This window comes from Erinaceus europaeus, chromosome 5 (genome assembly GCF_950295315.1).
Source record: "Erinaceus europaeus chromosome 5, mEriEur2.1, whole genome shotgun sequence".
Taxonomy (NCBI): domain Eukaryota; kingdom Metazoa; phylum Chordata; class Mammalia; order Eulipotyphla; family Erinaceidae; genus Erinaceus; species Erinaceus europaeus.
This window is the reverse complement of record NC_080166.1, coordinates 89,155,761-89,182,335: the sequence shown is the minus strand read 5'-3', so window position 1 is coordinate 89,182,335 and position 26,575 is coordinate 89,155,761. Positions and strand designations below refer to the sequence as shown.

At 38.6% G+C, this 26,575-nt stretch overlaps 1 protein-coding gene and 1 non-coding gene across 4 annotated transcripts; one reads left to right on the top strand and one right to left on the bottom strand.

Moving 5' to 3' along the window:
* KLF5 (KLF transcription factor 5) lies at positions 1 to 23,287 on the bottom strand. Of its 3 annotated transcripts, XM_060191512.1 has the most exons (5): positions 18,230 to 18,874; positions 15,176 to 15,782; positions 14,909 to 14,998; positions 14,071 to 14,130; positions 1 to 1,847 (listed from the first exon to the last, which is right to left on the bottom strand). In XM_060191512.1, exons 1-5 carry the CDS (start codon positions 18,482 to 18,484, stop codon positions 1,669 to 1,671), a joined length of 1,191 nt encoding a protein of 396 aa, XP_060047495.1. In that variant the 5' UTR covers positions 18,485 to 18,874; the 3' UTR covers positions 1 to 1,668. The 3 variants fall into 3 exon arrangements, with proteins under 3 accessions (XP_060047495.1, XP_007526863.1, XP_007526860.1); XM_007526801.2 differs by lacking the exon at positions 18,230 to 18,874 and adding an exon at positions 23,183 to 23,287 and having other exon boundaries at positions 14,909 to 15,782; XM_007526798.3 differs by having other exon boundaries at positions 14,909 to 15,782.
* Positions 20,868 to 20,999, top strand: LOC132538855 (small nucleolar RNA SNORA68). The gene has a single exon (XR_009550166.1). It is a non-coding gene; the product is annotated as a small nucleolar RNA SNORA68 (small nucleolar RNA).
* Positions 23,288 to 26,575: the final 3,288 nt, after the last annotated feature.

The following is a 26,575-nucleotide window of genomic DNA, read 5'->3' as shown; positions in this document are numbered from 1 at the left end:
TTCTTTTAGGCACTTTTTATTTTCAAAAAAAAAATTGTCGTTAATATATAAACATCTCATTCTCTCAAAAAAAAAAAAAAATCTACAACTATACAGCTGTTTGCTCCATTATTTGCATAGGAAATGACCACAATACAAAAATAAGAGGGGAAAAGCAAAACAGCAACTGATTTATGCTTTTTGTTTTTGTTTCCATGTATAAACATTTTGAAGCCTCTTACAAAATATTTACACCTGTTTGTCATCTATTTACATGTTTTAAGAGCAACTTTTCTAACAAACAAAACTATAATTTATCAAGTTATGAAAATTTTCTAAAAAAAAAAAAAACTTACTATATTACCACAAAATAAATAAAGATAAACAATATTTTAAAAACAAAATTAAATTTTCATTTCAATTAAGACCCCTTTTGGCATTTGCTTATTTATTCTGCCCTTTGGTTAACAGCATCAAGCATCACATTACCATTTTATATTGCATATGTAGTACTTACTTCTTTAAGTTTCAACATGTCATTTGTAATTAAAGACAGACACTGAGTCAGTATTAGCAATAGATAACTAAGCTGCACTGTAATTTAGGTAAAATTACTGTGTCTCACTGTATATTACATGCAAAATCCACACAAACTGGCATTTAACCAACAGTACTGCATGAGCAAACATCTTGATATAAAGCCGCATCATAAATTCATATATGAAAACTGCATCAATATATTCAGTCTGCATACATGAAAAATGCATTATATTCAACTGTTGTCATATGAAATTACGTAAATCCCTTTAGAAATGCTACTGCATTTAGCTTATTGTAAGGTTTAATTTCTGTAACTATTTGTATGTTGTTGAGTTCACAATTCATATAAAATGTCATATTTAAAATAAACACTCCTATTTCAATCAGTGCATGAAATCTTTTAAAAATTCACTTGAATGATTATTATTTGATCCCCCTAAAGAAATGAATTTGGTAACATTTTAAGAGGTATCTTACCACAAATTCTAACTGTAAATGTAGTCGTGGTTATTTTCAAAAGAATTAGTAATGCCCCCCCAAAAGAATCTTAAAAACTTTTTTAGTAAACCTAGAAAGCTGATTTGCATATTTACAAAATTTTCAATAGCAAATATAGGCAACTCATATAAAAAAACACATTTGTTCAATGGCTATTTGTGAATTGCCAGGAACACTGCGCACCTAAGGAATTACCTAGTACTGAAGAAATACAAAACAAAAAAACCTACTTGATGTCAAGTAAAATCTTGACATACAACCCAGCCTTTTTCCTGTGCCTGCCAACTGACTTGTTTACTAAACACTGTCACATTAAATGATGGTGCTTAGGTAAAAACACTGCAAACACCCTGCCCCCTGCCCCCCTACCCAGTCTGAGATGTTCTGCTTGTCATGAGATGAAGTCTGCTTGAGTAAAGCCATTATACATTACAGCAAGCATTCCAGATTCTTAAAAGGACCAAAACACTTTGGTATTAATATAATGTATTCCCTGTTTTCTCAAATATACAAAATATACATCTCCAGTTTTGTTTTGTTTTTTCTCTTTTTATATATATATATATAGATAAGTTTGTAGTTTAAAATTTTGCCAAGTGAGCTGCAGAAGTCAGCGTGAATTGCATAGGCACAGTGGGCCCATGGTGGCTCTCAGTTCTGGTGCCTCTTCATGTGCAGGGCCAAGTGGTCTGAGCGGGAGAAGCTTCGGTTGCACACCCCGCATTGGAAGGGCTTGGCCCCAGTGTGCTTCCGGTAGTGGCGAGTCAACTCGTCAGAGCGTGCAAACCTCCAATCGCAGCCTTCCCAGGTACACTTGTAGGGCTTTTCACCTGTGACAATGAAGGAACAGGAAGTAAAGTAGCCTGCTTGCAAGACAATCATCATATATACTGCCAGAGAAGAAACTTTTTTGAAACATCATGGCCAAGAGAAGGAAATTTTATAGTTACCAGCAATTTTACAAAACGGTATTTAAACTCTAATTGCAAAATATTCTGTGTACCTCTGAAGAACAGAATCAGCCATTTTAAACATGCTGGATGAATCAGTGCTGACTTTGCATACACGTCTATACAATTACTAAGTAACTGTTAATAGCTCTCTAACATTACAATGTAAAACAATTTCTAGACCAACAGACTTAGATTAGGATAGAAAAGGGCTGTGTAGTGGTCCAGGAGGTGACTCAATGTATAAAGCACTGGATTCTCACTAGCAACACATCCCCAGCAACACATGTACCAGAGTGATGTCTGGTTCTTTCTGTCTTCTCTTACCTTTCTTAATAAAATAAATAGAATCTTTTTTATTATTTATTTTCCCTTTTGTTGCCCTTGTTTTTATAGTTGTTGTAGTTATTGATGATGCCGTTGTTAGATAAGACAGAAATGGAGAGGGGAGAGGAAGACGGAGAGGGGGAGAAAAAGACACCTGCTTCACCGCCTGTGAAGGGACTCCTCTGCAGGTGGGGAGCTGGGGGCTGGAACTGGGATCCTTATGCCAGTCCTTGCGCTTTGCGCCACATGCGCTTAACCCTTGACCCGCTGTGCTACCGCCCAACTCCCTGTAAACTTTCTTTTTAAAAAAAGAAATCAGAGCACTGATCATCAGCTCTGGCTTGTGGTGGTGGGGATTGAGCCTGGGACTTCAGAGACTCAGGCATGAAAGTCTGTTTGCATAACCATTATGCTACCTCCCTTGTTCTGTAAATTTCTTTTATTAATAAATGGGGGGGGAGGGAATAAAAGAATAGGCTCCTCAAGAAACTGATGAGGTTGGAATAAGATCTTTAAAAAAATAAATAACAAGGGAGTGGGGAGGTAGCGCAGCGGGTTAAGCGCACGTGGCTCAAAGCTCAAGGACCAGAGTAAGGATCCCGGTTCAAGCCCTTTCCCCACCTGCAGGGGAGTGGGCTTCACAGGTGGTGAAGCAGGTCTGCAGTTGTCTATCTTTCTCTCCCCCTCTGTCTTCCCCTCCTCTCTCCAATTCTCTCTGTCCTATCCAACAATAACTACAATAATAAAACAAGGGCAACAAAAGGGAATAAATAAATAAATATAACAATGATTGTTAGTGAAGGAAGGGAGGAAAAAATCCTGGAATAGCTCAAATGAAGTTTCATGCAACAATCCTTTACTGCAAACTGGTCCTAAGTGTTTGTAAATTAATCAAACTGAAATTTCCAGCACACAAATCAGACTACAAGCTTTGAAATTCAGAGCATATGCATCCATACCTCCCCATTTTCCAAACTGAAGCATAACATAGGTAAAAGACCTTCAAGTTGAATGGTGGTAAAACTTTATTGATCGAATATTCAACCAGATCAGAAGATACTGGGACTACTTTGGTAGTCATGAAACAAACACAAGAATCCTAACATTTACAACAGGAGTTTTTTTTGTTCCCTACCTAAAACAATACACACCAAATGATCACCTTATAATAACTGAAGGCATGCCTATTACATGCCAGGCACTGGACTGAATGCCTGGGATACAATATTCAAGAAAACAAAAAAAGCCTAGCCAGTTGAGACTTATATGCATACTCTGCATTTCAAAAGGGCTAAAGAGAAATGCAGCAATAGTATATATAAGATTTGCATGAGGAGAAGGCCCAGGTTTGATCCAAGTACCAACAGGCAGAGCAGAACAGTTCTCTGGTAAATAATAAAATTTTTAGGCCAGAGAGATGCCTACCCAGTACCACACAGGAGATGCTACAGTCCCAGTTTGCTATCTTGCCTCTTCCAGAATTAAGGGGGAGGGAGGGAGAGAGGGAGAAAGAGACAGAGAGACAGAGACAGAGACAGAGAAGTGCAGTTTGAGGCCTTGGTACACCACTTAAGTGCATAGGATACTATGAGCAAGGATGAGGTTTTAAGTCCCCCACCTGCAGGAAAGTTTCATAAGCCCCCCTTTAAGACTAAGACTAAGACACACACAAACACACTCACTCACTCTCTCTCTCATTCAAAATACCCATTTTCTTCCATAACTGTCTTCACTTAGTAAATACCTGAGTCTTAGTATTTCCAGTGCAATCTTAAACAATAGAATTCTGTAATTGAACTCATCTACCCTCCCCCAATTAATCTCAATACTTAAGGATCTTTTGCTAAGCATTAACTAGTTAGTAGTTAGTGTATATGCTTTATTGCTATACTTTTCCATAAACTTGCTGAAGATGAGGGTTTGTGGGGTAAATTTGCCTACTGAAGTGCTGGCTTATTGCTGCATTTTATATGAACACAATTTTTATAACCCCAGAATAGTCAAACTCCTAAATTCACTAAAAAAAAAGTTTCCTTCTGATTAGGAAGAACCTCAGGGCCGCTGTGAATTCTTAGCCCCATGATGAAACACAACTTTTCTGCCTGATTTAGCAGTATCACATTCAGGAAGTTGTAAAGTTACTCAACTGAGTCCAAATTTTAAAAGACATGAGATTTCTACAACCTGTGGTTAATACATTTTTGCTGTACTAATAATTGACTCCTAAAATCCTGTAAGAACAAAGGGTCAGGAGTACTCTGAATTTTTTTTTAATCAATTTTTTTTTTTTTTTACTCCTAGAGGAAACCTCCCCAGTACCAACCACCTTTTTCTACTCTCTTCTGGCTCTGAATCAACACACAAAAGGTTTCTTCTTCTTTTCAATTATGTTATCAGGAAATAATGGCTTATAAGGCTTTCTTATTTCTGTGGCTCCATTAAAATATTTCACATCCTACCCTATGGTTTTGTTAATTAATCCTTTCTTAAATAAAAAAAGAAAAAAAAATATTTCACATCTTGATTCTTGAAACTTTTCTCATAATAAATTCAATTAATTTAGCCTAAGGAAAAAACTACCTCTTTTGTTTTTATTTAGATATGTTTAAATTGTGTTTTAACACTAGTAGATGTAGCTATCACTCTTAAGAGAAGTAAATCAAAAAATAACTTTGCACAAGTGTTTGCTGTTACTCTTTTTGAAAAATAAATCAGAAAAGCAAACATGCTAGTTAAATACTTTATTTTTACTGTTATTTAATGGAAAGTTATTTCTGATGGCTGAGGCAAGGGAAAAAATTCCTAAAGTGCCCTAATTTTAAAAGAAATCATTCTAGTCTTTTGAACTTAATAATTAAATAGCAGGAGAGGTGAGTTTTCAGAGTTTATTTAAGAAACAAGGGACACTAGACTTTTTTGTTCACTATTTTTATTGGCTATGAAGAAATAAACGACATGAATATTTTCTAAAGTTTACTGATTGGTTGAAAAACAGTAGCCATAATGTTCCAAAAATATTTGGGGTTTTGCTCTTACCTTATTCACATCTATAGATTATTCAGCCAAGAATACTACTAGTGTCTGAGACAGTAAGTTATGAGGCCAAGTCTTTACTATAGAGCAAGGACAACTATTCCCCACGTGGGGCAGTTTCTAAGGGATTTGTTCAAGTGTCAACACTGCTCAAGTAAAACATCACAGAGGAAGCTGGTACCCAATTTCTGGTCACATAGCAGATTGGGGTCTTTTTTCCTTAGCCAGAAACACTATGCACAGTACTTCTGGGAAACCAAACTTACTTCCTTTAAGTTATTTCAACAGGATAGGGCTTTCAAAAGTTTGATTGGATTTTTACAGAATCTCTTTCCAATACCACCAATTAAAAATATTTAGTTAAGCTCTTTCAACATCAATGGTATTTTTAAGCTCTCATGCTGTTAATGTGAAACTTTCCAAAGGCAAAAAAAAAAAAAAAGTGACAAGTTTGTACAGCACTAGAAAACAAGCTTCAGCTTTTATCTCAAGTATGTATTTTCTCATTCCATTTAAAAATTACCACTGATATTTTACTAAGGATCCTTAAATCTTTTTTAAAACTCTTCAAGCTAAACAGGTAACTATTGATGATGATAAAGCAGATGTATCTTGTAAAAAATGTGAAGCAAAAACAATACCAGTAAAATAAAGGGGCAAGTACAAATATTAATGGAGTACATAGTCCAGTCAGGAATTTATTATGTCACCTAAGTCCTCACAGTAACTGCAAGAGTTAGAAACAAAGCAATGAGATCTACATTAAGAATCCTGACCTGCATTTTTCCTCAATGTCATACTTAAAATTTGTTGGGCAGGGATAGATAGCATAATGGCTATGCAAAAAGACTGTCTCAAAATCCCAGGGTCAGTCACCAATACCACCACATAAACCAGAGCTGAGCAATGTTCTGGTATTAAAAAATAGTAAAATTTAAAATAATAATAATAATAATCTTTCTTCCTCTAATGAATAGATACAACTTAGGTTGGAGTCTATCACAATAGAATGGGGTTGCTTCTCTGGTCTACTGAACATATTCAATAGACTTATTCAAGATCATTTTCTAGAATGTTCTACATTGTAGTCTCTCACAAACACACATACACCTCTCCTCTTAGGTGGTCTCCTCCAAAGGACTTAACATCCAACTTCTAGTCTCAGAACCAAAACAATGCAAACTGTTAAAAGAAAATTTTTACTACTTAATACATAAAATCTTAACTCTTAGAATGAGTCTTTGAAAATCAAACTGTGCTCTTGTTTCACATGAAAAATATTTACATGCAATTCATTAGACTGTTCCTATCATCAGACTTGTGATAGGGTCTGTGACAGTCTGATAAAAGGCAAACATAAAACATTAATCCCAAGGTTTAAGAAATTCTATGAAAATTATGTATCTTTTTAAAAAAACAGATGAAGTAGGATGGTATTTTTGAAAATTGTCAAATTTGATTTATGTTCTTATGCCTTTTCCTTTTAAAATGATTTTATTAGATGAATGGATTTCCTACATGTGGAATAGAAGAGGAAGCAGTTTGTGTTAAAGATTAATATTTGAAGGGGGCCGGTGGTGGTGCTCTTATTACAATGAGCAAGGACCTGGGTTCGAGGCCCCGGTCCCCCACCTGCAGGGGGAAAGCTCTGCTAGTGGTGAAGCAGGGCTGCAGGTGTCTCTCTGTCTCTCTCCCTATCATTCCCTTCCCTCTTGATTTCTGGCTGTCTCTATCCAATAAATAAAGATAATAAAAAGATTAATATTTGAAAAATGCATCTCACTTATTCTAGTATGCTGGTATGTCAGTAATGTGTCCACTTTAAAGAAACATAAAAGTTTCCTTCTTTATTTGTTATCTTGCATTTTTTTCTTTCTTTTTTTTTCAAATCTATTCACCTCTTTTGTCAGGTCTATTCAATTCCAAGATGACCAAGGAAGGAGGGTAATATCAAAAACGGACAGGTGCAGTCTATTCACTGCACCAACTGCTCAAGGGTAAAACAATTAAGAAGTCTATCATTTTGTGATTGGGCTGCCTCCTGGACCAGCTCATACCCTAGGCTGCTTTTCCTTTTTTTAATGACTGACACACACACCCCAGGGTAGTACATCTGAGCTCTAGCTCTGGCTTGAGTCTTTGGGAACAACCTGCTCCACTCTTCTTTGGGATATACTATCAGTAATTAATCTCTACTTTCTGCAACAACAAAAATAATATTTCTTGTTGCTTACAACCTTTAAGAAAATCTAAATCACCCTGCTCACTTCAGACCTATATAAACCATGTCCACAATTATTCTACTTTCTTATCTTCCCATCATCACTTAAATTCAGTTTGTTCAGAAGAACATTTTCAGAAGCAATTATTATCCATCCTGAAGCTACAATCAATATAAACAAGCTTAAAACAAAACAAACAAATGACAACAACAACAAAAACCAGAGGCAGCAAGGCCAAACCAGACTTGATGAAAACCAACAAGTTGTGATTCCCCTAATAAGTGAGGGGACATCTAAGGTCACAGAGAACTAATCTGTCAAACTTAAGAGAACATGCTGTCAAGAGTTACAATGCTAAAATCCTCGCAGAGAATGTAGACTCCAGCTACTTCACTTCTCCAAGGTTCAAAATTAAGACAGAATACCTCCCGTCATTTATAGTATAAATGAAAAGAGATACAATTCTCCAGTCTGACAGAAAGGAACACTTTCTTGTAATAAGAGCACTAGAAGTCAATTTTTTAGCATTGAGTAATTTGCATGTAGCATTATCTTAACTAAGAGATTCTTCTTCCTTTTAAAGGTCTGTATTTATCAATCAAAGAAATGTATCCCTCCATCCAGATTTTTTTTTTTGCCTCCAGGGTTATCACTGGGGCTTGGTATGATTCCATTGCTCCTGGAGACTGTTTTTCTCATTTTGTTGCCCTTGTTTTTGCCCGATAGGACAGAGAGAAATGAGAGAGGAGGGGAAGACAGAGAGGAGGAGAAAGATAGACACCTGCAGACCTGCTTCACTGCCTTCACTTTGACCCCCCTGCAGGTGGGGAGCTGGGGGCTGGAACCGGGATCCTTACTCTGGTCCTTGTGCTTTGCGCCATGTGCGCTTAACCTGCTGTGCTACTGCCTGCACCCTGCCATCTAGTTTTTCTTTTTTAGTGACTTACTAGCACTACATTTCTAAAACAGTAACTCACCCTTAGTTAGAAGGGTTAAAGATCTTTGAATATAAATAATACAGGCTGACAAGAGAGGAATGCTGTTACCAAGAAACTTTAAAGTAGGACATCACTTTGTTTCTAACCTTTCACTAGAAGTAAATAGCTACTGCATTCTTTAGAACTAAAATATCTGCCAAAGTAAAAAATCCTGTATAATCATATTATTACTTTTATTTATTCATCTATTTTATTTATTTAATCTAATCTTTTCCCATTAATATAGAAATCAGACGATTGTTGGTCTTGTGGAAAATCCAAAGATCAGTCAAAAATGTCTGCTTAATCAAATCATACTTAACCTTTGATAGGCTTTATCATCTCAAGTACAATGTTTAATCAGATTACTATGTAAATGTTTTTCAGATGAAAGTATGATCACAAAAGCAAAGTTTAATCTTCCCAGCAAGTCATTTTAAAGGATTGTTTTTATGTTTTTGAGACTCAAAGTATCTTTCTAGGGGTCTAGACTAAGTCTTATAAGCCATGGCTTTATTATTATTATTATTATTATTTACAATTTCAATAAGCTTGAAATAATAAATTGCCTAGTTGCAAATGAAAATGTTCAAAACAAAATAATTCAAGAATGTTTAACTAGTAATCTCTATGAAAACACTTAACAAATGTCACTTTCTCCTGCATTCTTTTTTCTTACTTTTTGCTGATTTCAGCTTTAAGCAACTATTTCCAAGGTAGTAAAGTCCTCCCTATTTCTAATAACCCCACCCCTTCTCCACAGTTCCAAAAAAAAAAAAAAAAAAACAGTAACTATATTCAGAAAATGCTAGATTTTTAAAAACATCAGGGAAACGTGATACAAGACAACTGTCAGAGGAGCATGATTTCTTATCTCCCCACTCCCCACAATAGGTTTCACCACACCACTCTCAGTACCAATTTAAATTCCTGATGTCCTCAATTCCTTCCTGATGACTTCCTTCCTTTCTTTCGACCAGACCACTGCTCAATTCTAGAGGCTTGTGATGGTGTTAGTAATGTTAGTAATAGGCTTGGGACACTGGAGCCTCAGGCATCTTTTACATATCCACTATGCTATCTCCAGAGGGTAGGGCCACAGCATTGAAGCTCCCTCCGATGCAATGGAATCCTTGCTTGAACCTGGGTTGAGCACATGGCAAAAGGGCACACTGAGCAAGGGAGTTATCCTCCCTGCCACCTCTTCTCTTAAGTGGGGGGCAGGTGGGGGAGAATCAATATCCAATTTATGCAATGAGTAACTGTTCAGCAAAAAACTGTTCAGCAGGACCTATACAAACAAGGGTTTTTGGAACACAATATGTAAAGTGAAACTAGATTCAATAAGTAGGCAACAAATCTCATGTAGAGGTTTGTATTTCAAAGTACACCTATGTCACAAGGAAAGAAGAGTTATTCTACCTCAAGCAGAAAACAGGAATTTAATTCAATTTGTGAAAAAAAAAAAATCTATGGAATTCTTTCTTAACCAATGAACCCTGGAAGATAGACAAACTCTAAAATGGAGTGCTAACTATACACATACTGCTAATTTTATGTCCCCATTATCAATCTTTAAAATTATTTCATTTATTACATGAGACAAGAGTTTCACAGGAGTCAAAGAGAGCAAGACTGACAGAGTGAAAGTGTGAGTGAGACAAGCCAGAGCACGACTGATGTGGCAGAGGGTCAAACCAGGAGCCTCAGATATGCAAGTCCTGTGCTCTACCAGCTGAGCTAATGGAAAGCCCCTATTGTTCTTTTTCTGTAAACCTGTACCAATCCATTCTGAGACCTTTTAGTGTAGGTCAGTGCAGAGTCCATCTAGGTCTAACCTGATACTGAAGTATGTGCTACTTAGTCCTTCTTTGTACAACTTATCTTTTTGCCCTCTGTTACAGATAAAACTGATAAATGCTCTAAAATTGTGACTGACTGCTAATAATAATGTCCATACATTATGGGTGACGGTACTAACATTTCAAATAATCTCTATTAGTTTCATTACTTACTTTTCCAGAACTTTCTCTTTAGCAAGTACTTTTTATTAAAAAAAAAAAATCAGTATGTTGCAAATTTTGTCTGTAATATCTTTTTTTTTTTTTTTCTTCTTTTTTGCCCCTAGAGTTATTCCTGGGGCTGGGTGCCTGCACTACAAATCTACTGCTCCTGGAAGCCACTTTTCCTGTTTTGTTGCCCTTGTTGTTTATCGTTGTTGTTGCCATTGTGGCTGCTGTTGGATAATACAGAGAGAAATCGAGAGAGGAGAGGAAGATAGGGAGAGAGAAAGACACCTGCAGACCTGCTTCACCACTTGTGAAGTGACAACCCCCCACACACACACACGTGGGGAGCCAGTCCTTGTGCTTCATGGACATTAACCTGCTGCGCTACAGCCCGGCCCCCATTTTTTCCCCTCTTTTTTTTTTTTTTATCCTACTTCATTTTAACTACTTTTGGTCAACCTAGGCTTAAAAGTTATTTCAGTTCAAGCCCCCGGCTCCCCACCTGCAGGGGAGTTGGTTCACAGGCGGTGAAGCAGGTCTACAGGTGTCTATCTTTCTCTACCCCTTCTGTCTTCCCCTCCTCTCTCCATTTCTCTCTGTCCTATCCAACAATGATGACAATAATAATAACTACAACAAGAAAACAACAAGTGCAACAAAGGGTGAATAAATAAATATCTAAAAAAAAAGTTATTTCAAATAGCTCAGGAGGTGGCATTACATAGGCCAGAATAATGTCCCGGTTCTCTCCTGTTAATGTATAAGTCAGTCTGGTCTGGGAGGTAGCGCAATGGATAAAGCACTGGACCCTCAAGCATGAGGGCCCAAGTTCAATCTCCAGCAGCACATGTATCAGAGTGCTGTCTGGTTCATTCTCTCTCTAGCTTTCTCATTAATAAACAAACAAATTTTTTAAATAAGCAAATAAATCTTAGGGGAAAAAAGGAAATGTTTCAATGCTGTGAATTTCTGTCTCATGAAATTGGCCCTCTTCTATTCTTTCATTTTTTTTTTTTTAAGATCTTGTTTTGGAAGGTTTAATTTGCAAGTCAAGTTAAGCATTTACATTCTAAAAATCCAGAGAAAGAAATTAAATAGAACTCAGATGTAGGTTGTTTTAATTGCCTGAATTATTTTTAAAACATAAGGTAACTTGACATTTTAAAGCAATTACAATTACATTCCAAAAATGCTAGGGTATTTCACATTCTGGCTGCAAAGTAGCAGTCATTTAAAGTTTTTTGTTTTTTTTTTTTTAAGTTTTTATCTATTTTTCAGGTGGAAAATGATCAACATTCCTATACAGACTGCCTTTAAAGACCCCTAAGAAAATGTGCTTGGGTAGAGGGAGGCAGGCCACAGAAATCCAGAAGCTATTAAGAGATGTTTAGAAATAACTGGCCCTTAAATAGAAGGAAAAAAAGATGAGATGGAAGCCCTGGCTGACTTGAAAATACATTCATTTGAAAACAACAGAGAGGGTGGTGATGATGCATGGAGAGTTCAGGCAATTTTAAAAGGCAGTGTCTAGAAACCAGAAATGAGAAGAAAACAGCCTCAATGCTCTTTGATTACCCAAGAACAAGTTTAGCCAGATGAACAAGTCTACTACAATCCCTCCCCAAGGCATTTGAAAGACTATCAAACAAAACTTTATTAAACTGGATTACACGGTCTCACTCATTAAATGTTGAGGGCCACACTGTTTATGATCAGGTGAAAAAGTTGATGCATAGGACTCAAATTAGGCCTAGGTCCTCTTTTTAGTTTGCTTTTATCAGTACAAGCATTGTTAAGGAAACCCACTATTAAATTTTTTTGCCAGCAGGTCAAGTTCCAGAATCCCAGGTTTAAGTGAGAGCACTAAACCCTGACAAAGTTGCAAGGCCATTCAGATATGCTCTGCCTATATCCCTGCAATAACTAGTTGATTACATTGTTAGATGCAACTGTAATTCTCTTTAATTAGCAGACTTTAACCTCATGGAGGAGAAGAAAAAAGTGCTCCTCAATTCTATCTCCCATCTCAAGGACTTTCAAAGAAGTAGAGATAATTCAAATGTCACCTATACTTCCCCTTAACGAAATCTAGGTAAAAATCCACTTTCACTACAATATCTATTCTGTAAAGGGGTATTTTAGCATTTCTATATGGAATGTTTTCTTGGCCTTGTCATTAGTACTTTGAAAACTTTAGACTGAGTGTTTAATATACCTGATGCATGTCTGAATATAATCTCTCCATTGACTTTGCCTATGCAGGATCTTTCCTTTTATATGTATCTAAAAACTTGAGGCCAAAATAGCTCATTCATTCCACTGATAAATAAGTGAGATGCCTTTTCTTTAAAAAGCAGTTTCTCAGCAAGCCTTGGAATCTATCACAAAACTGCCAACACTATTTAGATTCTCACAAGTAGTGTTTAGGGCTGGGGTATCAAGCAAAACTTCTTAACTTGCATACAAAGCATCAACAGCCATATCCCCTTTAGCACTGACCTTTGTTCAAAGGCTTTTACTTTTTAATGTAGCAGTTAGAGATAACTACTTCATTTATCAAAACTCAATTTCCATAGTAACATCTAGCCTGGGGAGATTCAAGTCCTCACACTAATCCAACAACCCATTCAAAGGAACTGTTGAATTCTCTGGTTTCCATAGCAATGATGGAATAAAACATTTTGCTAGGTCACTGGTTTTATTAGCAAACTTATTTTTTGAACTCTAGGTAAGACTACATTTATTGAGTGTAAAAAACAATCCTTTTATATTAAGTTCTTCCTTTTAGGGCTGTCCTTTTAAGAAAATCAAAGAAACCATCTTATATTTGAAAATATTTTGGTTACACGGTGTTTTAAAAACATACCACCTTGTTTCATCCTAAAATGGGTTCTGACAGTTTTAAAAATCTCTTGAATGATGCTTATTCCGATTTAAAAAAATCTTTATAAAATTAAAGCAGCTGAACATAACAGCACAATTTAAAGAGGCACATAAGCCAGAATATTATAGTCTTCCAAATGTATGAAACTAGGGTCAGGGTAGAGACTAAACTCAGAAAAGAGCTAAACAAATTTTAAGTGAATTATCTTGTGATATAGTCATCCAAAGGTGAAACTAAAAACAACATGCAATTAGGCTTTACATACTAACTGAAATAGTTTCTAGTGTTTTTAACATAGAGCTTTATGAAAGCCAAATGACTTGAAGGAGAAAATTATTATTTCCTCAAGAAAGGAATAGCAAAGCACTGTAAGTTTTTAAAACCCATTCGTAAACATCATTGTTTACATTTCCGGGTAATTAATTCTATGTGAGGTGACAGGGCCTTAGTGAGGGAACATCAGCCACCTCGGAACCAGATTTTCTTACTGAGCTAAATTTTGAGTCCAGCAAGTGCTGAAAAGACAAGCTATTAAAAAATATAAATAAAAGTTGACAGAAGAGAGAGATCAAACCCATATTGGCTTTTAAAAGGATGAATACCACTTAGGCTATTTACACAACTCAGAGAATTAACAAGGAAATTACATACCAGTATGAGTCCTCAGGTGAGCTTTTAAATGAGAAGACTTTGTATAGACTTTTGTGCAGCCTAAAATAAAAGAGAAGAACAGCTTGTCATGCTAGAGATCCTTTTGAAATCTTTACATATGATGATTCAGTGTTTAAACTCTAGCTTTAAAAAAGAAATATCATGCTAAATGAAGTATCTGAAGCTCTAGTTTTTTAAGTTTTAAAGAGAGCCCCCTTATTACCTTATTAAAAACTGTAAGGTGATTTACTAGTTTACCGGAAAAGAACACGAAAAATTAAGCCAGGCTACAAATAGGAATTTTTCTTTTACATTCCAGTGGGTGCTTTACACTGGTAACACTCTTCAATAACTTAAAAAAAAAAAAAAGTGGTTCTAAAATTGACAATGTTTAAACCATTATCCAAAATGACTGCAATTTTCTGTACTACATTTCTTGCTTTTCATTTAGTGTCATGCCATACCATGCACAACAGTCAGTAGATCATACTCTATTAGTCATAAGCGAGTTTATACCAGCAACTTGAGTGGATATATCTAAGAGTGTATTACATATCTGTGCATATAGAGATATGCCATACCAATTTATATTCTGGGCCATGCATCTCATTTCTCATTAAGAGCGAGAACAGGTTACTCAATTCCCATTTCTTGACCGCAACTTATTTTCCTCTAATTTCTTTTCAGGGTACTGAATATGAAAAGAACAACAACAACAAAAAAAAGGTGTTTTTTTGTTTTGTTTTTGCTAAGCATTACTTTCAGAAACCTGAGATGCCTATGCATAAATACTAAAAAATACCTGTGTTACTACAACCAACCAGGTAAGAGCACTTACCAGGATAATCACAGTAGTGGATGCGCCGTTTCTCCAAGTCAGGGTTACTTCTTCTATTGTATCTGACAGGCTGGATGTTTTGCGAATTAACTGGAAGGGTGGCAGGTAAATTTGGATTGTGAATTGCCAGTTTAGAAGCAATAGTAGCAGCATAGGATGGAGGTGGGGTTAAATTCTGGAGCATCTCTGCTTGTCTATCTGGACTTCCAGGCTCTGAGCTTGGTGGAGATGGGGGAAAGTAGGTGGCCTGTTGCGGAAGAAACTGACCTGGCATGGTGTATGTGCAGGGGGGCATGCTCTGGAATTGCTTCATCGCAGTCTGCGGAACAGCAGAGGTGTGTGTGTTAAGGCCTGCCATGGCGGCTGACATAGAAACATTAAGAGTGTCCATTACTGCTGTCTGGTTTGTAGAACTGGGCATATCTAGATCCGGTGTATTGAGTAGCTGGTACAGGTGGCCCTGCTGGGGAGGGACAGAAAGATGAAGATCTGGTGTAGGAAGTTCTTGTTTGATGAAAATATTGTTCACCTCTGGAGCTGCGGTCTGGTGTGAGCTGAATATACTGGTGAATTCAGGGAGGGCCTGGGTTGGGGCCGGAGGAGGGGCAGTCGTTTCACTCTGGTGGCTGAAAATGGTAACAGGTTCTGTCTTTATGTGTGTTACGCAGGGTCTCTGGGATTTGTAGAGGCCGGTTCTCAGGTGAGTGATGTCGGGGAGGAAGACATTCATGTTGATACTGTAAGGTAGCCCTTCACCATCAGTAAAGTACTGGTCTACGACTGAGGCACTGTCTCGTCTATACTTTTTATGCTCTGGAATTATAGAAACTGGAGGAAGCTGGGGTGTCAGGTACTTCTCCATTTCACATCTTGTCTAGAAAGAGAAAGAGATACAAACATACATAATCTACCCAATTTATCCTGAGGAAAAAACACACTTATTACAAAACACACTGGGTGTGAAAAAGGGAAATAGCTGGCAAAGCACAGGGACTTACATGCCTGAGGTTGCCAGTACGATACTCAGCACAAAAGTGTTCTGGATTTTCTTTCTCAAGATTTAAACAACTTATTAAAATTACTGGGTTTGTCAACTACGTAATAATTGGGTTCACCAAAAGCTAACTAAACTCTATGTACCATGTAGTTTTAAAGAATATTTTATTTTATTTTCATGAGAGATACAGAAAGACCATAGCACTGCTCAGCTCTGGTTGAAGTTCACAGTGCTGGGAACTGAACCTGAAACCTTGGAGCCTCAGGCATGAAATTTTTTTTGCGTTAACTTGTGCTGTCTCCCTACCCCCTGTAATATGTATTTAGTAAAGATCACTCCTTCAAACCTAGACAAGAGACTAGGCAAGAACAGAAGAAAGCAAAAATACATTCCTTGCTAATACAAAAAGTTTATCACCACTTAAGGGGCAAGGTTTTCCTACCTCATTTACAGTTAAATTCACAACAGAAACTGCTGTAAAATATCTGAGCTCTCTTGATTCTGATTACATATTTAAGTGTAGTGTTTTTTATAAAAGCACCAAAGCAAACCTTAAAAACGACATTGCACACACTTTCGAGACTGTCAAAATAACTACTATATAGGTAAGTCTTTGGCTTCCAGCTTAATGGGAATTTAAATACAATGATTTTTGTGGGACGTTTAGTATCCATAAAAGGGATACTCAATATTTGATCTAAATGTTGATTTTAATCAGCAGATTCTGTAATTGGTTAATATGATAATGAAATGTTCCTATTCATATCCCTATCTGAGACAGATCTTTAATTACCTAGGAGAAAATCACTCCCTTGGTAGAGTGGTGCTACAGGGCCGTGGGTGGGAAGAGGCTGCTGCACGGCCAGCACAGTCATCATGAAAACATTTATTATGTCCTCTCCAGTGGGCTGATGCTACATTCCCCCTTACCCTGCAAAAGGCTCAATCATCAACCGCCCCCTCCCAAAAAAACTAAAATAACCGAATCGTTTCCAAATTGTCACCACCCTTTCCGACATAACCCAACTAATAACTAATCTCTTAAATTTTTCACAGCTATCATTTCTGCTAGTGAAATAAACACAATCCTTTAAAAAAGAAAAGCACCGAAAATGAAATTTGGAGAGGTAAGCCTTACCGGCTCATCAAACTCCTACCCTGGCATTTCACTCGGGGACACTATCTGCTACCACTTCATTTCAAAAGTAGCTCATATTAAGCCCTCCTTATCATTAATTGTGGATGCACACACACGGGGCTTCCCGAACGGACACAATTTAAAAATAAAAATCAACACTCTCGTCATATGATTCACATCTCAGTCAATAGCCACCGTGGTAGCTGGGCGCCGCCGATCGCAGCCCCCCGCCCCGCCGCGAGAGGATCCGGGCGGCCGGGCAAAAACGCAAAAAAGAAAAAAAAAAAAAAAGGGGGGGGGGCGCTAGTGAAAGGCGTCTTGAAATAAACCAAACTAAACCCTTTCGTGCATTTCGCTCCCGTGATGGTTAGTGGTTTCTGATTTTAGCTCTTCCAGCTGTTTGCATGTGGGTATGTTTCCAATTTTTTTTTTTTTTTTTTGCTTGGGACAAGCTAAAAGATCCCGGGAAGTTTTTCTGGGCTATATGACTCCCTGCGTGGGCGACAGAAACAGGCGGTTGCTCTAATTCGGCTACCCCGCAAGTGTAAAAGCCAACTGCCAGCTTCCAGAGAGGTTGGGGAGGAAATTTACACGCGCACGAAGAAAACAACACTCCAGTGGGGGTTTTTTTTGTTTTGTTTGTTTGTTTGTTTTACTGGAAAATCAGAAGAAGCGCTCGATACAGCCTAGCTCTTGCCCCCAAATCACAGCCTGAACAGGGGGAGCCAAGAGAAATAAAGCTGATGTATGGGGGGGACTCTCCCCAGCACCCCCACTTGCATTCCCACCAAACTCGATACGCAGGACGGGGAGGGGGGTGTAAAGGCCACGACACACCGGGCGGAGGGGGAATCGGGACCGAAGGCCGAATGCAAGTTGAGTTGGGCGGGGAGGTCCAAGGTTCCATGCCCCAAAGGCGAGAAAAACAGCTCAGGTGCGCGAGCACCCGGCCCCCTCTCGACCTTCCTCGGACAGGCCTACGGGACAGGTTCATCCAGAACCCGCAGCCACTCTCAGAACCCCCCACACACGCATCCCGGCGAGACGCGGGTGCCCACCCGCTCGAGCCGGGGCTCCCCGTGCGCCCCGTCGCACACCCAGCCTGGAGCGGCCCCTGTCGCCCGCGCGTCGCAGCGGCGGGACACGCCCGGGTCCCGGGCGGCGGGGGCGAGGAGGCTCTGCCTACCTGGACCAGTTCCTCGGCGGGCAGCCGGGGGCCCGCGGCGGCTGAGGGCACGGGCTGCGGGGCCGCGGGCTGCGCTTGCGGGTGGTGGTGCTGATGCTTCAGCTCCTCGCCGGTGAAGAGCGCCGCGTCGCGGGCCGGGTTCGCAGCAGCGCCCAGCACGGGCTTCAGCTGCGCGAACACGGGCTCGTCCTGCGGGGCCGGCAGCTGGGGCATCGGGCCCAGGCGGGCACTCATGGTCAGCACCCGCGTAGCCATGGGCACTCGGAGGGTGGGGGGCGGCTGCGGGCTGGGGCGCGCTTCCCACCTCGCCCACGCTGGCTCGGGCCGGCGAACTCGGCACGGGGGTCGCGGACGGAGGAAGGGAGGCTCAAGGCGGATCCCTCAGCCAAGTTCGAGCGCGGGTTTCGAAGGTGCGCACGAAAAGCAAAACTCTTCCGCTCCGCCACGCGTAAACGCCAACGTCCTCCTCCCGGCGGCCACTTTCTCCCGCCCCGCCCCGCCGTGCCGTGCCGCGCCGCGCCGCGCGCTCTCTCTCCCTCTCTCTCTCTCTTTTTCTCGCCCTGGAGCCCGCTCCCGCCGCCGCCGGTCTCCGCGAGCTAAATGCGAGCGCGCGTACCTGCCCCGCGACTACTGATACTTGACGCCCGCCTCTGCTTTACCCAACTCTGGGTGGGCGGGACCCGCTAGCCAGATTGACAGTGCAGTAGCGAATCCCGAGGCCCTAAGACTGGAGGGACCGGAGCCATCAGCCTATAAGGAGGGAGAAGTTCTCTAGAGCTCCGCCTCCGCCGGGCCGACCGCACCCCTCGGGCCACGGGCTTCGCGCGCTAGGCGTCCTCGCAGTTTGTACACAACTTCTCTGACAGATTGGGCTGGCGGAGCTGGGGGCGGAGGGACGGAGAGAAGAGGGAGGAATCTAGGGAGAGAGGGAGTTGGGTGGAGACGTGGAGGGAGATCTCTTCAGACTGTTCTCAGCCAGGATTAGGGAGAAAAAGAGTTTTGCACGTCTTAGGTGTTGTGCAAGGACCTGACCTGAAACTCAAAAGCTGAAATCTAAATGCAGCTAGGTAGGTAGGGGACGCTGAGGTTTTAAGAGACTTGATTAATGTATATTTTTAAATATACAAAATGTACTTTTATTTAGTGAAAAACTAGGGGCGGCGCGATAAACAAATCTAAAAGCGACTCTTGTCTCATCTATCTTTAGCAGTGAATATAGCCATATAAGCAAACTCGGCATAGCCTGAATAGAAATTTTAATGGTAGGTATATTTTGTAAGCTCTAGCATAAAAACGTGTTTCCCCCCTACAGCTCTAGGTGGCCACAAGTTTTCACACACATTTCTATCATTTGGAGGAGCATGGGCCCCTATGAACTTTGAAGTCTTGTTTTTTGTTGTTTTTTTTTTTAATTTTTGCTATGCTGACTCTAGCCAAAACTTGGAATCTAATTTAAGCACTAATGACTAGATCAAATGTATTTAAATAGACACTGCATCTTTGACTTATTTTTGCTAGCACTGTATTTTTAAAAATGGAGTTCATAAAACAAACGTAGAGCATTACCCGAAAATATGACACCTTTTTTTCTATGGAAAGAACCAAGCAAGCTGTAAATATTAGACACAGAGCAGCTCAAAGACTGGAAATACAAAATTGCTGGAAGGTAACAGCCAAATATATTACTGTCCATTTACTATATAATGGGAAGGTGAATTTTTGCCAACAATTACCTAAGGAAACCACATCCCTTAATGTTCTTGTACATGATTTTATCGGAGTTGAAGCCCAAACAACAAACTGCACTAAAAGTGCTTGCAATATTGTTACATATGTATACATGTTCACAACACGCTGTACCATTAGACAGTGGTATGTATACAAGTCTACTCAGCACTTCACAGTAAAATAGCTTTAAAACAAGAGTTCTTGGGAAAATGTTCAAAGAGGCTCTGTCAAAGGTAAGGCTTTCACTTTAGGGATAGGATTTAAAAAGTCTTTACAAAAAGGACTTCAAGTATGTTATTATAGAAAACAAAATTATGATGTGTAATAAACTTCTTTACATTCTCTTATTGCTGACTACTTTCAGACTGCCAAATATTATTTAATGAGTATTTCTGTAGATTTCCCCCCCTAAGCAAGCTACTCTATACAGTCCATAGCCACCTTTGAAAAGCTGTCCTGGTTTTCGCTCTGACATTGAAACTAATGACGTATCTGAATAAGTTGGAAACAGATTATAAAGTTGGTATGAGATATACCGTAAAAAAAAAACAACCTGAACTTTAAAAGATGTTACTTTATACTGATAACATGATCAAAGCTGAGTGTTAGAAAATTACTAATAAGCTTATCTTCTTTTAACTTTAAATCTGATCTACACTGAATGCCATTTAATATCTATATTTTAATATGTTTTCAAAAGTATTTAGACCTTTCCTTTAGTCTTTCTTTTTACCAAGTTTTCACTGTAGTAAATTCAGTATTATACTAGAAATGCTTCTAGATGCCACACCATTTCAAAATATATTTATTTAGTTGTCCTGTTGTGAAAAAAATATCCAGCTATTTGATAACTTTTAATAAAATGTTTCTATAATTTTTATCACATTCTGCTTTTTAATTTTTTTCATTACCAGCACCCAAATCCAAGGGCTTAGTATTAATGTAATAGTGGTTCAAACACAGGTGCTAACAGCAAAGGGGGCCCCATCGCTTTTGGAGGACTGTCTGCGCCCTTCAAAGTGAATTTAGAGGTTCTACACACACCCTGGGGTATTTTTTTTTTTTTATGAATATAGCTATGAACCTAGCTTTGTCTGGGTTGGCCAACAACACATTTATAATAGGAAAGCTGAATACAATCTTATTTATTCAAATATAGTAGCGTTTATTTAAATTTCATTCCTGACACAGGACTCATGAAATTGCACTGTCACTTTTAAGTCATGGTTTCTCTGAAATGCCTAGCTTTGCAATCACACACACACACACACACACACACACACACAAAATATCCAGCTTAGCACTGTACAATAGTGCGGAAATTGGGAAGTAATCCTTTTCTAAGACATTTGCCATGTGGTTCCAAACATATAAAGAACATATTCAACCAAGCTTTCTTGCTGTTTGCCTAAATACTGTAGCTTCAAACTTGCATCACCCACTTAGCAAAAAGGGTTAAAGCTTGATAAATATTTTTCAAATATTCCAGGTTCTATGCTGGCTCGATGCCAGACATTGTGAATGGACAGATCCTCAATTACTTTGAACATTCTAGTTCTTTGCATTCTTTCCTGCTTAGTAGTGTTGTACCATTAGGGAAGATAGGAGAAAACAAAAAACAAATGTCAGGTTTCAAAAATCAATTAGTGGCCTGGCAGTGGTGCATTCACTGAACAGGGCCAAAAAGAGAGTTCTGAGGGAAATTAAAAAAATAAATAAATAAAGTTGAGTAGTCAAGTTAGGCAGGAGGGTAAGCACAGAAGCAGTGTACATGCTTAAGACCTTAGTCACTGGGCAACACAGATTTAGTCTTAGAATAAACCGTAAGTGTCACTATCTTTACAGGAATAAATATGAATGTGTGGGGGCTGAAGAGGCATTCAACCATGGGGGAGGGGGAAGTTTGAAAGAGGCAGTGGAAAAAAAGAGGATAAATAGCTTCTGAATGATGAGATGAGAGAAATATGAAGTTGTCACTAAGGCAGTGTTCATGAGAAGACACCGCAAAAAAAATAATCCTTTCTCAGTTTGACCAAAATATCAGGGAGAACTTGACATAAAGGGATATAGAGTATTGTAAATGACATTATATTCACTTTGTAAGTATATTCCATTTCTGTAAAATGAGAATCAAATTACTGAGTGATAGTTCACCACAGAAAAAGCTTGAGCATGAGAAAATTAGATTTTTAATGAGACATACACTGTTATCTAAGGTCAGAGTATTTCATTAAAACTATTGTGGGAATTGTGTGGAGTTGTACCCCTCTTATCCTGTGGTTCTGTTAATGTCTCCTTTTTAAAATAAATTTTAAAAAATTAAAAAAAGAGATTATTGTGGGAGGGGGAAAATAATATAATGGCTATGCAAACAAATTTTCATGCCTGAGAATCCAAGTTCTTAGGTTCAATCCTCCGTACCACCATAAACCAGAGCTGAGCAGTGGTCAGATAAAAACAAATAACTATTTTTTGATACTGATTGCCCACCTAGTATTAAAATCTTATGTACATAAACCTAAAACAAAATTATTATCCCTATACAACCATGTTTTAAAGATTTAAAACATTTTTAATTAATAACCACTGCTTTAAGCCACACTACAAAAACATTGAGTTAAGAACATAGTAAATTCAGTCCCTCACATTACCATAAGCCAGAGCTGAGCAGTGCTCTGGTAAACAAACAAACAAACAAACAAATAAAAAAACACGCATAGTGAGTAGAAGTTTTGACTAAGGTTAGTATAAATTCAAATAAATGCTTTCTTACACACACAAAAATATTTAAAATGCTGCTTGTTTCATTTTGTAATGAAAAGTATGTAATTTAAATAGGATTTTAGCAGCTTAGGAGGTGGCAAAATGGATAAAGTGTTGGACTCTAAACTTGAGGTTCTGAGCTTGCTCCCTATTGCTGTATGTGCTGGAATGATGCTCTTTCTCTCCTCTGTTTCTCATAAATAGATCTTTTTAAAAATATATATATAATTATATACTTCTCTCTGTAAAATAAAATTACATCTCAAGAAAAAAACTTACTATTGTATTTTTACTGTTGCCTACCCCAGTTCTTAGGTAATCAACTTTATATTTAAGTTTGCATTTTAAATGTCTTATTCATGAAATAACTCATAAAACTTCCAGTTTATATTTACTTCATTATATCCTGTAACTTACCTTACCACATCTTAAAATCTAGTAAGAAAAAGAGTAGAATTTTACCTTTGGGGGGAACTGCAATTGCTTTTTCCACCTTGTTAGTATAATCAGCAGACAAAAATGATACCAATGTAATTGCCTTAAACCAAGTTACTGGCCAGGCATGCTGTAGTTTAAACTGTACAGTATTTGAATTCTGTCTCTAAACATGACAGGAAAGGTTAAGAGAAAAATCCTGGACTGAAGCAGTTACACCAAACAATCTTTTAGAATATTAAGGAAGCCACATCACCAGCATCACAATGAGCAGTGTTTTGAGCCAATTGCTGTTCATGTGATGACAAAAGCACTAATGTTACTAGGCTATGGTGCACTTGCTGTGGGTGATCAGATGAACTGTACATAGATCATAGGCTCTATTCTTTTGGAGGTGTATTTGTAAATATGTATTAATAGTGTGAAGAGTGGTCCGGGAGGTGGTGCTGTGGATAAAGCATTGGACTCTCAAGCATAAGGTTCTGAGTTCAATCCCCGGCAGCACACGTACCAGGGTGACGCCTGGTTCTTTCTCTCATTAATAAGTTTCCTGTGTTTCTCGATAAATAAAATCGTTTTAAAAAAATAGTGTGAAGACCAATGCCAGCTCTCACTTCCCTAACTTCTTAACATATTATGATGTTAATTATGTAAACTTATCTTAACTTTTTGGGATTAACTTGATAGTAAATATGAAGAAAGCTAAAGTGTAAATATTCTCAGCTAGGGACATGGCTCAAATGATAGAGAACTGACTTACATGTCTGAAGTTCCTGGTTCAATCCCCAGGACTGCATGTACCAGAGTGATTCAGCTCTGGCTTCTCTATCTTATATGAAACCATCAACTGTGATAATAAAAAAGTCTTTAGAAATGTAACTTTTAGACTCTCATGACTGAGACTCTCATGTCTCAGGTTCAATTGCCAGCACCACCATAAGCCACAGCTTGAGGAGTGCCCTGGTCTCTCTGTGTAGGCCTCTCATCAAAATAAAATAAGTACTATATTAAGAAAGAAAGGGGGGTCAGGCGGTGGCGCAGTGGGTTAAGCGCATGTGGCGCAAAGCGCAAGGACCGTTGTAAGGATCCCGGTTCGAGCCCCAGGCACCCCACCTGCAGGAGAGTCGCTTCACAGGAAGTGAAGCCGGTCTGCAGGTGTCTATCTTTCTCTCCCCCTCTCTGTCTTCCCTTCCTCTCTCCATTTCTCTCTGTCCTATCCAACAACGAACAACATCAACAATGGCAATAATAATAACCACAACGAAGATACAACAAAAGGGGGGAAAAATGGCCTCCAGGAGCGGTGGATTCATGGTGCAGGCACCGAGCCCAGCAATAACCCTGGAGGGAAAAAAAAAAAAAAAAAAAGAATGGAAGAAAGAAAGAGAGAAGGAAGGAAGGAAGGAAGGAAGGAAGGAAGGAAGGAAGGAAAAGGAAGAGAAAAAGAAAAAAAACAACAGAATTGGAAAACTATCCCAAGACTACTGAACTGAATTCATAGCATGGTACCCAGCAAACCACTTTAAAAAAAAAGTAACTTTTACACTTCTAGGAAATAATAATTACATATATTTGTTTTTCCTTTTTTTTAATAGGACAGAGAAAATTTGAGAGTGGTGGGAGAGATAGGGAGAGAGACAGAGAGACACCTGCAGTACGTGTTTCACCGCTTGTGAAGCTTCTCCCACTGCAAGTGGGAAGCTGGGGCTTAAACCCAGGTCCTTGTACATGGCACTATGCACTCAACCAGGTGAGCCACCACCTGGCCCCTTCATATTTCAGTGATGTTTATGTATACATTGCTAGGGACAACAGAAGAGTCAAATCATACATTAATACGATGGTTATTGCTTTATCATCAAATTCTATTACTGAAAGATATTTTGTGGTAAAACAAACAAAAAAAACTGAGGTTGTTGCAGCCAGGAAAATAAGTAGGCTAGTGAAGTACAGGACTTGTATGCTTGGTGCTCACAGTTTGATCCCAGAGGCTTCATGTACTGGAGTGGAGCTCTGGTAGATCTTTTTAAATTGAAGTTTCATAAGCAAAACCCCATAAAGATGGAACAAAACCAAACTAACAAACCAACCAGTAGGAGAGACAGCATAGTAACTGTGCATGGCTAAGTTGTCTCATGCCTAAGACACCAAAGTCCCAGGTTCAGTCCCCATACACTACCATAAGCCAGAGCAGTGCTCGGGTAAAAAGAAAGAAAAAGAAAAAATACTCAAAGATTGTATGTATTTTGGTGTCATTGGGTGGTCTAGTGATAGGGTGTTTGTTTTTTTTTTTTTGTTGTTGTTGTTTTATACTTTTTAATATTTTATGAAATTTCCACAACTTATAATGTGGATATATGTATTACTATATATTAAATGTATTAAATTAAAGATTCAGTGGAACTCTAAGTGATGATCAAATGACTTTCCACTAGAAAACAGTTAGTGTAGCCATACTTCGCTAGGAAAATATCTAAACTTTCTTAAACAAGACTTTAGATTTTTCAGGATTCATTGCAGAATCAACAAGCTGGAATGATATCAAAGTTGAAAGCTAGAGAGGGAAACTGGACAATATTTTACATGTAAATATACGCTTTTCTTTTGTTCCTAAGTGATCAGTAAGATTTCTATAATGACTTTTTCTTCAAATTATTTTGGATCTCATTTTAAAATACTGCTTTGTTTTCCTTTATTGAAAGAACCTAGTGATCTGCAATATTTTTAATAGGATACACAGACTCTTAAAACAAGATAAAGTTTCTGTGACACTTTAAAGAGCTGGGGGGTAGAGGAGAAAGCCTAATGGTTATGCAAAAAGAGTTTCATGCCGGAGGCTTTAAAATCCCAGGTGTTTAATCCTCATACCACCATAAACCAGAATTGAGCAGTGCTAAGAAAAATAAGTAATGATAATAAAGAATTGTGTGGATAGCGGTGGATAGCATAGTGGTTATGCAAAGAGGCTTTCATGCCTGAGGCTCCAAAGTACCAGGTTCAATCCCTCACACCACCATAAGCCAGAGCTGAGTAGTGCTCTGGTGGAAAAAAAAAAAAAAAAAAGCTGTGTTTTTTTTTTTTTTAATTTTTTTTTTAAAACTCCGCCCCTCCCCAAAAGCTGTGTTTTCTGATCTTTTCAGATTAGCCAAATTTTATACAAGATATAGAATGAAATTATTTCTGGTTGGATATCTACACTATCTTCTTTTCAAAAGCCTTATTCTTGGTAGTCAAAAGTTGTTTAAAAGGGTGGTCCTGGTGTTATGCCCAGAGGTTTGAGTTCCCATCTCACGCAAAGAAGACCAGAATCACATGCAATAGCAAGAGCCTTTGTTAGGAAGCTTAAGCTTGGGCTGCCGACACCCTTCTATGCAAGGGGAGAGTCTGTGACCCTGATCATTTTTCATCTCACCTTTTTAT

Bases quoted from the DNA above. Each gene is read 5' to 3' on its own strand.
- KLF5 (XM_007526798.3), bottom strand. From the start codon at position 18,484: ATGGCTACGCGGGTGCTGACCATGAGTGCCCGCCTGGGCCCGATGCCC. The intron at 15,783-18,229 runs GTAGGCAGAGCC...TTCTCTTTCTAG, and splicing joins CCGCCGAGGAACTGGTCCAG to ACAAGATGTGAAATGGAGAA. The intron at 1,848-14,070 runs GTATGTAATTTC...TCATTGTCACAG, and splicing joins TCACCTGAGGACTCATACTG to GTGAAAAGCCCTACAAGTGT.